Consider the following 12,516-nt stretch of genomic DNA (forward strand, 5'->3'; position numbering starts at 1 on the left):
CTAATAAAAACCTCAGCCGTCTTGTCTACGCAGGAGAATGAAAATCAGAAGACAGAGGAAGAGAGGCATCACAGCACAGGACGCCATTTTGTGCAGGATAATGAAGTTCCTGTCTGTTTCCTCCAGGTACCTAGGTCGGCTACATTCTCCCAAATCACTTCTTCAAGAGTGGGAGGGGCAGAGGGTAAATCAACAGTAAGTTGATCATTTTCATCTCACTAATGCCACATTCAAGCTGAAAAACAAGCCGGTAGAGAAATGAATAAAAAAAGCCAGCCCATAATTTCACTGGTAGCAGTTGTGGGAAACTTACCGGTTTCAAAAATATTACTACAAAACAGGAAATATGAGAAACCCTCAATGAGCATAACAATGATCAAAGGCTCAAGAAAAGAAAAACACAGGAAACTTACCAATAAAACCCTCGTTGCTCCAGTTACTCCAGATCTTAGTCTCTTGGCAATGTTTTAATTTCATCCTTACTTTCACTGAGTAACGTTTTGCTGGGTTGATGTTTACGAGAACATACTTTGGTTCATCAGTGGTAGTTGAAAACTAAAACAAAACAATTAGTGATGCAGACATTGTGTACTAAAATACCCTATAAAGAAACCAGAGGAGAGATGAGAGGCATTTCCCTTTTCCATGCGGCGAGTTATGGTGATCTGGAATGATCTGCCTGAAAGAAGTCATGGAAACAAATCCAACTGTAACCTTCAAAAGGGAATTGTAGGCATACTTGAAAAAGAAAAGCTTTGCAGGTCTATGGGGAAAGAATCGGGGAATGGGACCAATTGGATAGCCCTTTCAAAGAGCCAGCATAGACACAATGGGCCGAATGCCCTCCTATTGTGCTGTAATGGCCACCATACTCACCTCTGCCCCCCGACTCTCTTGAACTTTGGGGATGTCACCCGTGTCTTCCACTGTGAAGACTGACACAAAGTACCTATTCAGTTCCTCCGCCATTTCTTTGTTCCTCACTACTACTTCTCCAGCGTCATTTTCCAGTGGCCCAATGTCCACTTTTGCCTCTCCCTTACCCTTTATATATCTAAAAAAACTCTTGCAATCTTCTTTTATATCACTGGCTAGTTTACCCTCATTTAATCTTCTCCCTCCTTATTTCTTTTTTAGTTGTCCTCTGTTGGTCTTTGTAGGCTTCCCAATCCCCTGGTTTCCCACTGCTCTTCGCCGCATTGTATGCTTTCTCTTTAGCTTTTATGCTTTCCCTGACTTCTCTTGTCAGCCATGGTTGCCTTGCCCTCCCTTTAGTATGCTTCTTCTTCCTGTGGATGAATTTTTGCTGTGTCTCCCAAATTACTCCCAGAAACTCCTGCCATTGCTGTTCCACTGTCTTTCCTGCTAGGCTCATCTCCCAGTCAATTCTGGCCAGCTCCTCCCTCATGCCTCTGTAGTTGCCTTTATTCAACTGTAATACCGTTACATCTGATTCCAGCTTTTTCCTCTCAAATTGCAGGGTAAATTCTATCATATTATGGTCACTTCCTCCTAAGGGTTCCTTCACCTTAAGCTCCCTTATCAAATCTGCCACATTACACATCACTAAATCTAGAATTGCCTGTTCCCTAGTGTGCTCCACCATAAGCTGCTCCAAAAAGCCATCTCGTAGACATTCCACAAATTCCTTTTCTTGGAATCCACTACCAACCTGATTTTCCCAGTCTACCTACATATTGAAATCCCCCATGACCACTGTAACCTTGCCTTTCTTACACGCCTTTTCTATCTCCTGGTGTATCTTGTGCCCCACATCCTGACTACTGTTCAGAGGCCTGTACATAGCTCCCATTATGGTTGGGAGCAACACAAAACAGGCACAGATCTCCGCTCCCTTTGAGTGTGATTCATTGTGAAACACACTCTCCCGTTTTAGAGTCTTTTAGCCATACAAGTTATTCCACCAATACAAACGTTTACACTTTTTTTGTGAAAACAGCTTTATCTTTATACCATAGGATTTTTATACTCATAATCTCTACTTAAATGGCATGGAAACACAATGGTGGCTTTAAAACTATGTCAATGGACTAGTCATCCAGAGGCTCAGGCTAATGCTCTGGGGACCAGGGTTCAAATCCCCTCTCAGAAGCTGGTGGAATTTAAAGTCAATTAATAATCTGGAATTTAAAAGCTAGTCTCAGTAATGGTGACCATGAAATCATTGTCAATTTTTGTAAAAACCCATCTGGCTCACTAACACCCTGTAGGGAAGAAAATCTTCCATCCATACCTCGTCTGGCCTACATGTGGCTCCAGGCCCACAGCAATGTGGTTGACACTTAACTGTCCTCTGAAATGGCCTAGCAAGCCACTCAGTTCAAGGGCAATTAGGGATGGGCAGTGAATTGCTGGCCTTGCCAGGGGTACCCACATCCCATGAAAGAGTAATAAAAGTGAATTGTTAGCAACTCACAAGAGAGTGAAGGAAGGAATACATAAACGTTACCTCAGTCCTACCCTCATCCATGTCTGTGACTTTCAGCTGGAATTGAAAACACTTAGGATTAACATCATAACCTGAAGGCTCGTCCCATTTCACAGTCAGATTCGGTAAAACCGTAAGATTTACCGGTGGGTTGTACATCTCTGAAAATTAAGGACACAAAACCATTCACCATCAGTTGAACCTTTAACGCAACGAGAAACACAACGATCCAAAAAAAAAGACACGGCCTTAGAAAAGGAGCTACACCATACCATAATCCAATGGGTCAAATTCTGTATAATACGATGGAATTGTGCTAGAATCACTTGATCCATTGATACATATTAGAATATTCTCCTCGACATAAACTCTGCCTTGATCAACATGACAGCCCTGTCTCCCATGCACATCTGTAAAATAATGAGTACATTTCCTGGTGGTCTCATCCTGTCTTAAAGGGGAAATGTTTGCGATTAATATCAAAAATTTAACAGCAAATTTGGAGGAGTTTTAATTTATTACGTGCCCACATTTTGACGCTTACCTGTAATACATTGTATATTGGGTGTCAGTTGGTGCTCTCCTGCCTTTTCTCCATGTGCAATTCATGGATGAATGATTATACACAACACATGAGAAGTTGGAAATCAATGTTTCTGGATCGTCTGCATTCATAAAAATAAACGACATTTTAGTTAAAAGACTTTGCAATGTATGTGGCTCATTAACAATAATTTTAGTCCACAGGATTTTTAAAAGAAATTATATCAGCGATGTTTCCTCTCATAAAGTTAAAACTAACACATGGAACAGCAATATAGAATGGAAAATGCAAGTCCAAATTTTAAAGTCATTCAGGAGAAATAGAATGAATTTCTCCAAATCCCTGCTTTTACTATGTATGTTTTTCTTTAATATGACTCTTGAAGTGTTGGTGCCATAGGCAAGGCCAGCATTTATTGCCTTTGAGAAGGTTGTAGTGAGCCTTCCTAAACAACTGCCGTCAGGACATTTTGAGCCAGTGGTGAGCAAACAAAAGCGATCTTGGGCTTATAAATAGAGATGTTGAATACAAAAGCAGGGAAGTTATGCTTAACTTGTAAAGTTCTGTTTAGGCCACATACAGAATATTGCATCCAGTTCTAGACGTCACAGTTTCGGATTGTCAGCAACTTCCTTAAATTCTCTGGGGGTCAATTGGGTTCCATTGTCACATATTAATCTTTCAGGAACTCCTTCCTCAGTGAACGGAACTTGTACGGCTGAGATGATTGTTGTAGCTCTCAAATCTTCCACCTTTCAAATAAAAGGGAATTTTGAGTGGTAGTCTGCAACTATGAGATATCATTCTTAATTGGATGTGAATAATTTGGTTCCCACAGTATGCCATGGTCTGGGTGGTACTTCAGTAGCTATCATCTCCTCTTTCTGCTGTGTATTTCTGTACTTCAGGCAAATATTGCATGTAGGTACCATTTGTTTGATGCCTTTGTAGATGCCTATCTAGTAAACAGCTGATCTGGCTCTGAGCTTACACTTCTCCATTCCCATGTGGCCTTCATGTATTTTCTGGAGTAGCTCTTACTGCATTGTTTGTGGTATAAGTATTCTGGATTCTGCTAGCAGAACACCATCTTCTAGTGAGGTATCACCTGTGATAGACCAGTGCTGCTGTTTTGCTGGCTGCGTTTGCTGTATCTTTTCAGGCCATCTCTGGATCCCTTGCTGAAAGAACAGTTGAAACTCCTCAGCTTTGCTGATCTCATCTCTAATTTGGCTTAGTTTCGGTGGGTGTTATGTTCATTAGCTGGCAGATCTTTGTACCTAGATCTTTAATCTCATGTTTCTCCTGTGGTAATAACCGAGATAAAGCATTTGCTTGCACTGCTTCTCTTCCTGGCTTATGTTTCAGTGCAAAATCATAACTTTGAAACCTCAAGAGTAACTTCTGCAGTTTTGCACAGATTTCATGTAGTTCGCAGTTCACCCAAATTTTGTGTCATATGTATACCTTGAAATTATGCTTTGTACGCCCAGGTATATAGATTATTGCGTTTAATCCTTGGACTGCCACCAAAACTTGTCCCCTGGGCCTGGCAAGTTTGAGCCTGATGATTGTAAAGCAAAATCTCTGGGGTTGGTGTCTGGAGAAGTTAGTAAAAGTTTTGTCTCTGGAGGCACCAGGGCAGGGTTGCATAATGAAGGTATAACAGTGGTCATATTTGATCAGGAATGACTTCATTATCTTGGCAATTTAGAAAGTATTTATACAGATGAAACATAGATGGGACAGAAATTATGATGAGGTAAGTTGTATATGGTCTTTGGAAGCCAGCACTGTGGCTTGCTCTCAGCCTGTTGGTACATAGTTACATATAATCAAAGCTAAAGAGGCTTAATACTATCATGGCTAAAGTAATCTGCTTGATCAGCCGCCCATGCAATAATTTAAACATTCACTCCCTCCACAACACACCGTGGCTGCAGTGTGTACCATCAACAGGATTCACTGCAGCAACTCAAAAAGGCTTCTTCAGAAGTACCTCTCAAACTCACAGACTTCCCCATCTAGAAGAAGGGCAGCAGGCACATGGAAACACCACCACCTCCAGGTTTCCCTCCAAGTTGCACACCACTGTGAATTGGAGAGGAACTCAGACATAAACTATCATTCATTTATTGTCACTGGGTAAAACTCTGCCACTACCTAGCAGCACTATAAAGTCTATGGCTGGATTTTCGCTACTGAGGCAGGTAACTCGAGTCAGGAAACATAATGAGGCCATCGGGTGCTGCTGAAAGAGGTCTTACAGCTCCTCTCATTTTACATGCTTGGCTGAGAGCCCAAACTCATAAAAAGGATTTTCTCAGCTGGGGTTTCTGTCTTGACAGCTGGAGATAACTGTTGACTTTGCTTGATTGACATTTTTAAGCAGTTATAATAAATTGTTCTTACTGCGATCTCAATGTCTCAATGTTTATTTGCAGAAGCCCCTGTTATTGATACTTATACTTGTTTGTCTGATTGGCACTTTTATAGGGTTGTATGAACAGCAAATGACTTATGAAGGAGCAATTATTTTTCTGAGCAATTCCACACGTGTCATTGTTAATATATTTTAATTCACTGTTACAGGATGTGGGCGTTGCTGGCTAGGCCAGCATTTATTACCCATCCCTAATTGCCCTTGAGAAGGTGGCAGTGAGCTACCTTCTTGAACCGCTGCAGTCTCTATAGTGTAGGTGCATCCACAATGCTGTTAGGAAGGAAATTCCAGGATTTTGACCCAGCGACATTGAAGGAATGGCAATATATTTCCAAGTCAGGGTGGTGAGTTGTTTGGAGGAGAACTTCTAGGTGGTCCTGTTCCCATCTATCTGCCACCCTTGTCCTTCTAGATGGTAGTGCCCATGAGTTTAGAAGGTGCTGTCGAAGGAGCCTTGATGAGTTTCTGCAGTGCGTCTTGTAGATGGTACACACTGCTGCCACTGTGCGTCGGTGGTCGAGTGAGTGCACGTTTGTGGAAGGGGCACCAATCAAGTGGGTTGCTTTGTGCTGGATAGTGTCAATCTTCTTGAGTGTTGTGGGAGCTGTACTCATCTAGGAAAGTGGGGAGCACTCCATCAAACTCCTGACTTGTGCTTTGTAGAAAGTGGACAGGCTTTGGGGAGTTAGGAGGTGAGTTACTCGCCACAGGATTCCCAGCTCTTGTAGCCATAGTATTTATATGGCTAGTCCAATTCAGTATCTGGCCAATGGTAACCCCCAGGATGTTGATAGTGGGGGATTCAGTGATGGTAATATATGGTTCATTGGTTTTGCACACAGTGTACATTGGGTGAATGGGGATGGCAGGGCCATGAGTTGGCATGCAGGATATGAGGTGCCATCAGGGAGGGTGGGGTGCATGTGTGGGCATGGGTGGGCATGGTGGGGACATGGAGAGGGCTTGGGTTTTTGAAAGGGCATGAGTAAGATCTTTTGACCTTACCTTTCTAAAGGTTCCTGAATCCAGGCTATAGGTCATGGTTCCTCTAAGGGGCCGTGAACCACTAATCAACCAGGAGCTGGCCTGACTACGTGAAAGCTGCGAGGGACATAGGAGATACCTATTCCTGCAATGGAGCCAGCCAGGTTGGGAGTGCAGGGTGCGAGCTTGCTACCTGTGTCCTCATCCCACACTAACAAAACTTTTTGGGTGGGGCGGTGAGGTGGGAATCGGGGTGGCAATCCTGTAATCTGATCCCGTCCACTGTTTTTAAATGCCTTTGGAGTTGTTTCAACTCCTTGGAAATTCAGAATGGCTCTTGATAGAACAATCCATGTTAGCCCCACTCCCCTCTAACCCATTGCCATCCAAGTTTATTTCCCTCAAGTGCCCATACAATATCCTTTCTAAATTACTGATTGTCTCTGCTTCCAGCAACCTCGTAAAAATCATTTACACTCACTGCATTAAAAACTTTGTCCCCTCCTCGTTCCACTGCCCACCTCTCTTGTCCAAAACATTAAATCTGAACCCCCTAATCCTTTACCACCAGCAAATGGGAACAATTACTTTGTCTACCTTATCCAAACCTATTATAATCCTGCACGCCTCTATCAAATCACCCCTCAAACTGCTTTGCTCCAAGGAGAACAACCCCAGCATCTCCGTCCAAAACTTTCCCTCATCCCTGGAGCCATTCTGGTGAATCTTCTCTGCTCCCTTTCACGGGACATGAAATCCTTCCCAAGTCATGATAACACCATAGTCAAAGCTAATTAAGAATGGCAGCATTTCAAATGACATTTTACCGTGAAGCCATTTTAGAATTAAGAAACATATCAGGCCAGTAACTTGCACACGCCGCGGGCGCCCAGCCCCATTGGGCATAAAATTGGGCGAGAAGACGTCAGGCGAGCATCCCAACGTCATGGCGCACCCGCACGATATTTCACTCGGTGGGCGCACGCAAAAGTCAGAAGTGCGCCCGCTGAGCATTAAATGGGCAATTCATCCCATTAACGGCGCAATCATCTCCGATTTTTCATGGCCCGTCCAACCTTACGGTTGGCGGACGGGCGTATCGGCCAGGCGGCCTCTGCACTTTTCAGCAAACCTCATCCGAGGGCGGGGTGAAAGCTCGGTTATGAAATAAAATAAAAATAAATATCTGCGGACAGCATTTTTATCAGCTCTGTTTCCAGGTGATTGATCATGACGCATGTATATTTTTTTCAGCTTTTTAAACCTTTATTTTTGCATTTTCAGGTCTGCGGCTCCCTTGAGGCAGCTGTCTGACCTCAGGGAGCTTTCTGGCAGCGCTCACCCGCACCCACGGAAACATCATCGCCCACCCTCTCCCCGCCCCCACCCCGCCCTCTCCCCACCCTCTCCCCGCCCCCACCCCGCCCTCTCCCCACCCTCTCCCCGCCCCCACCCTACCCTCTCCCCGCCCCGACCCCGCCCTCTCCCCGCCCTCTCCCCACCCTCCCCGCCCTCTCCACGCCCTCTCCCCACCCTCTCCCCACCTTGTCCCCGCCCTCTAACCACCCCCAACCCGCTCTCCCCCAGCCCCCACCCCGCTCTCCCCGCCCTCTCCCCGCCCTCTCCCCACCCTCTCCCCACCTTGTCCCCGCCCTCTCCCCACCCCCAACCCGCCCTCCCCCCGCCCCCACCCCGCCCTCCCCGCCCTCTCCCCACCCTCTCCCCACCCTCCCCCGCCCTCTCCCCACCCTCTCCCCGCCCCCACCCCGCCCTCCCCGCCCTCTCCCCACCCTCCCCCGCCCTCTCCCCGCCCCCACCCCGCCCTCTCCCCGCTCCCACCCCGTCCCCACCCCGCCCTCCCCGCCCTCTCCCTGCCCTCTCCCCACCCTCCCCCGCCCTCTCCCCACCCTGTCCCTGCCCCCACCCCGCCCTCCCCCGCCTTCTCTCCGCCCTCTCCCCACCCTCTCCCCGCCCCCGCTCCAGCAACGCTGAGCGTTTCAGTGCGCTTTTCATGCGGCCTGCCAGCACAAAATCACAACCGGGGGGCCGATCGCAGTTGGGGTCCTGTTTCCCGACCCCTCTTGGGCTTGCCGGTTGTGCCAAAGGTAAAATCCAGGCCTATGGAGCTGAGTGCCCCGCATTAAAGATACATTGGAATACACGGTACAGTTAAAGTCCATTCAGCTTAGAGGGGGCAACTATGGCAGTGGTAGTGCCACTGGACCTATAATTCAGGAACCAATGTTAATGCTCTGGGGACACTAGTTTAAATCCCACTATGGCAGCTGGTGGGATTTAAATTGGGAATGTAAAGCTAATCTTAGCAATAGTGACTGTGAAACGATCATAGATTGTAGTAATATTAAATTTACCTGATTCACTAATCGCCTTTAGTGAAGGAAGTCTGCCTGGTCTGGCCTACATGGTACTCCAGACCCACAGTAAAGTGGCTGAGTCTTAGGTCACTCAGTTTAAAGGAAATTAGGGATGGGCAACAAATGCTGACCTTGCCAGTGATGCCCACATCCCATGAAAGAATTAAAAATAATAAAACTAACCCAGGCTTGTGTTTTTGCTCCAGACAAGGTTCCTCTCATTAAAGATCGGAGCTGTCTATCCTATAAATGTCAATTTTTTTTTTATTCATTCAAGGGATGTGGGCTTCACTGGCTGGGCCAGCATTTATTGCCTATCCCGAGTTGCCCTTGAGAAGGTGGTGGTGAGCTGCCTTCTTGAGCCGCTGCAGTCCATGTGGTGTAGGTACACCCGCAGTGCTGTTAGGAAGGGAGCTCCAGGATTGTGACCCAGGGACAGTGAAGGAACGGAGATATATTTCCACACTGCTGCTACTGTGCTTCATACACACATGATATAATATATATATAATATTAGACACATGCACACTCACACGTTAATTATATTCATATATCCAGCTGCCATACCTGGTGGTGAATGGATATCCTTTACAGTCCAGTCACTTTCCATTTTTGGTTTTTGGTGGTTATCCAGAAGCACATTTTTAATTCGTACAGAAACACCCCTGTGTAATTCAAATGTTTTCACATATTCTGGGGACAGAAGCCTGGAATCCTGTGTTACAAGTAAAAACAATTTGTGCAATTAATGTCCTTTAAGATCTTCCATCCAGTATCAATTTTTTAAAATTCATTTTTATGGGATGTGGGCTTCGCTGGCTGGGCCAGCATTTATTGCCCATCCCTAATTGCCCTTGAGAAGGTGGTGGTGAGCTGCCTTCTTAAACCGCTGCAGTTTCTGTGGTGTAGGTACACCCACAGTGCCGTTAAGGAGGGAGTTCCAGGGTTTTGCTCCAGCGACGATCAAGGGACAGCGGTATATTTCCAAGCCAGGGTGGCTTGGAGGGGAACTTCCAGGCAGAAGTACCTGCTGCCCTTGTCCTTCTAGATGGTGGTGGTCACAGGTTTGAAAGATGCTGCCTAAGGAGGATTGGTGAGTTCCTATGGTGCATCTTGTAGATGGTACACACTGCTTCCACTGCGCATCGGTGCTGGAGGGGTGAATATTTGTGGATGGAAGTGCCAATCAAGCGGGCTGCATTATCCTGGATGGTGTCAAGCTTCTTGCATGTTGTTTGGAGCTGCACTCATCCAGGCAAGTGGAGAGTATTCCATCACACTCCTGATTTTTGCCTTGTAGATGATGGACAGACTTTGGGGAGTCAGGAGATGAGATACTTGCCACAGGATTCCTAGTCTCTGACCTGTTCTTGTAGCCACAGTATTTATATGGTTAGTCCAGTTCAGTTTCTGGTCAATGGTAACCCCCAGGATGTTTATATTGGAGGATTCAGCAATGGTAATGCCATTGAATGTCAAGGGACAATGGTTGGATTCTCTCTTGTTGGAGATGGTCATTGCCTGACACTTGTGTGGCTCAAATGTTACTTGCCACTTGTCAGCCCAAGCCTGGAAATTGTCCAGGTCTTGCTGCATTTAGACATGGGCTGCTTCAGTATCTGAGGAGCCACAAATGGTGCTGAACATTGTGCAATCATCAGCGAACATTCCCACTTCTGACCTGATGATGGAAGGAAGGTCATTGATGAAGCAGCTGAAGATGGTTGGGCCTAGGACACTACCCTGAGGAACTCCTGCAGTGATGTCCTGGAGCTGAGATAATTGACCTCCAACAACCACAACTATCTTCCTTTGTGCTGGGTATGACTCCAACCAGCGGCGAGTTTTCCCCCTGATTCCCATTTTTGCTAGGGCTTTTTTGCCAGTTTTGCTAGGGCTCCTTGATGCCACTCTGGGTCAAATTCTGCCTTGATGTCAAGGGCGGTTACTCTCACCTCACCTCAGAAGTTCAGCTCTTTTGCCCATGTTTGAACCAAGGCTGTAATGAAGTCAGGAGCTGAGTGGCCCTGGCAGTGCCCAAACTGAGCATTTGAGCAGATTATTGCTAAGCAAGTGCTACTTGATAGCACTGTTGGTGACCCCTTCCATCATTTTACTGATGTCCGATGGTTTATAGGTTCCATCTTGCTAAATGGTAAAAGATATTATAGTTTGGATTTTACAGGGTGGCACATTCCCTGCCCAATTCAGGCTAAAAGGTTGGTGAGGGCGGGCCACCCACCTACCTTGCTGCTGGCTGCCCCGCAGCAATTTAATGCTGGGAGTGACGCTAATTTCTTTTAGGTGAGTCTTTTGCCCCTTTCTTGAGAGGATGTCCCGCCTTGGGGAGACAGTTCCATTGGATGGCAGCTCTGTATTCCCAGCAGTGCCAGCTGGGAGCAGTGGACACTGCTGGGGATACAGGCAGCCCCACCACGCCAAGGAGTCCAGTTAAGCCTGGGGTCGGGGGGGCCTTGAAGCAAAGAGGGTGAGGGATTGAGAGCCGGGTTTAAGAGGCTACTGGGGAGGGGGTTAAGGAAGGATGACCTTGAAGGGGGTGACTCGGGTGGTCCCAGATGGCCCTCAAAGGAGGTCCCTGCCCCCTTGCCCAAACACCAGCCCGCACAGTTAAAGCTGCCAGGCTTCCCACATGGCTTAGGCCTCTCCCACCACAGGTAAAATACCTGTGGCGGGGTGGAGGGGTGGGGGTTAAGGCCATTAAGTGGCCATTAATTGACCACTTAAGCGCCTTCCTAGTCCCAAGGGTGGGCGGGCCACCCAACGCTTTTCCTGCCCACCCTGCCTGACCCCCTCCCACTTCAGGAAAGTTTGAGACAGGTTGGGAGGGGTGGGTAGGCAGGTCGGTGGCAGGATCAGCCATTTTGCGTGGCCCCTACCTTCAAACCTGCCAGCTGGACGTGTAAAATCCATTCCCATGTGTGTCAGCTGTGGCTCAGCGGGTAGCACACACACCCCTCTCAGTCACAAGGTTCGGGATTCGATTCCTACTCCAGAAGGTGAGCACAAAGATCGAGGCTGACGCTCCAGTGAAGGAGTGCTGTATTGTCAGAGGTGCCGTCTTTTGGATGAGATGTTAAACCGAGACCCTGCCTGCCTGATCAGGTGTAAATGTGAAAGAGCCCATGGCGATATTTTCAAGTAGGGCAGGGGAGTTATCGCCGATGTCTTGGCCAATATTCATCCATGTTTGATGGAGGTATTCAAAATTATGAGGGGACAGGGGAGCGTAGGGAAAGAGAAACTGTTCCCAGTGGCGGAAGAACCGAGAACCAGAGGTTTAACCGATTTAAGGTGATTGGCAAAAGAAGCCACAATGACATAATGAGAAACTCTTTTTTACAGACCAAGCGTTCAGGATCTGGAATTCACTGCCTGGGAGTGTGGTGGAGCCATTTCCAATCATGTCTTTCAAAACAAAATTGGATAATTATCTGAGCAGAAAAAAAATTGCAGGACTACGGGGAAAAAATTGGGTAATGGTATTATGCAAGATGGCATTGCTGTGATCTGGCACAGACACAACGGGCTGAATGGCTTCCTTTTGTGCTGTAACCCATTCTATGAGCCCACGATTCTATGCCTGAGGCCCTCCTCAAGTTAAAATCACAAGGCCTTTTTCTCTAAAACCAGTTTTTGCAGCTGTTCCATCTTGACAAGCTAAGCATTTAGAAGTAACAGTAATAAAAAAATAATCCTCCAG

General features: G+C 46.7%; 1 protein-coding gene across 1 annotated transcript in view; it reads right to left on the bottom strand.

Moving 5' to 3' along the window:
* Positions 1 to 12,516, bottom strand: part of LOC144682608 (interleukin-5 receptor subunit alpha-like) — a 67,568-nt gene that overhangs the window by 16,007 nt on the left and 39,045 nt on the right. The window contains exons 4-8 of the mRNA XM_078545100.1: positions 9,363 to 9,510; positions 2,994 to 3,114; positions 2,722 to 2,900; positions 2,471 to 2,610; positions 414 to 555 (exon numbers count right to left, since the gene is read on the bottom strand). Coding sequence (XP_078401226.1) covers positions 414 to 555; positions 2,471 to 2,610; positions 2,722 to 2,900; positions 2,994 to 3,114; positions 9,363 to 9,510 — 730 coding nt within the window. The remainder of the gene's footprint in view (positions 1 to 413; positions 556 to 2,470; positions 2,611 to 2,721; positions 2,901 to 2,993; positions 3,115 to 9,362; positions 9,511 to 12,516) is intronic.

This window comes from Cetorhinus maximus, chromosome 7 (genome assembly GCF_964194155.1).
Source record: "Cetorhinus maximus chromosome 7, sCetMax3.hap1.1, whole genome shotgun sequence".
Lineage (NCBI taxonomy): Eukaryota > Metazoa > Chordata > Chondrichthyes > Lamniformes > Cetorhinidae > Cetorhinus > Cetorhinus maximus.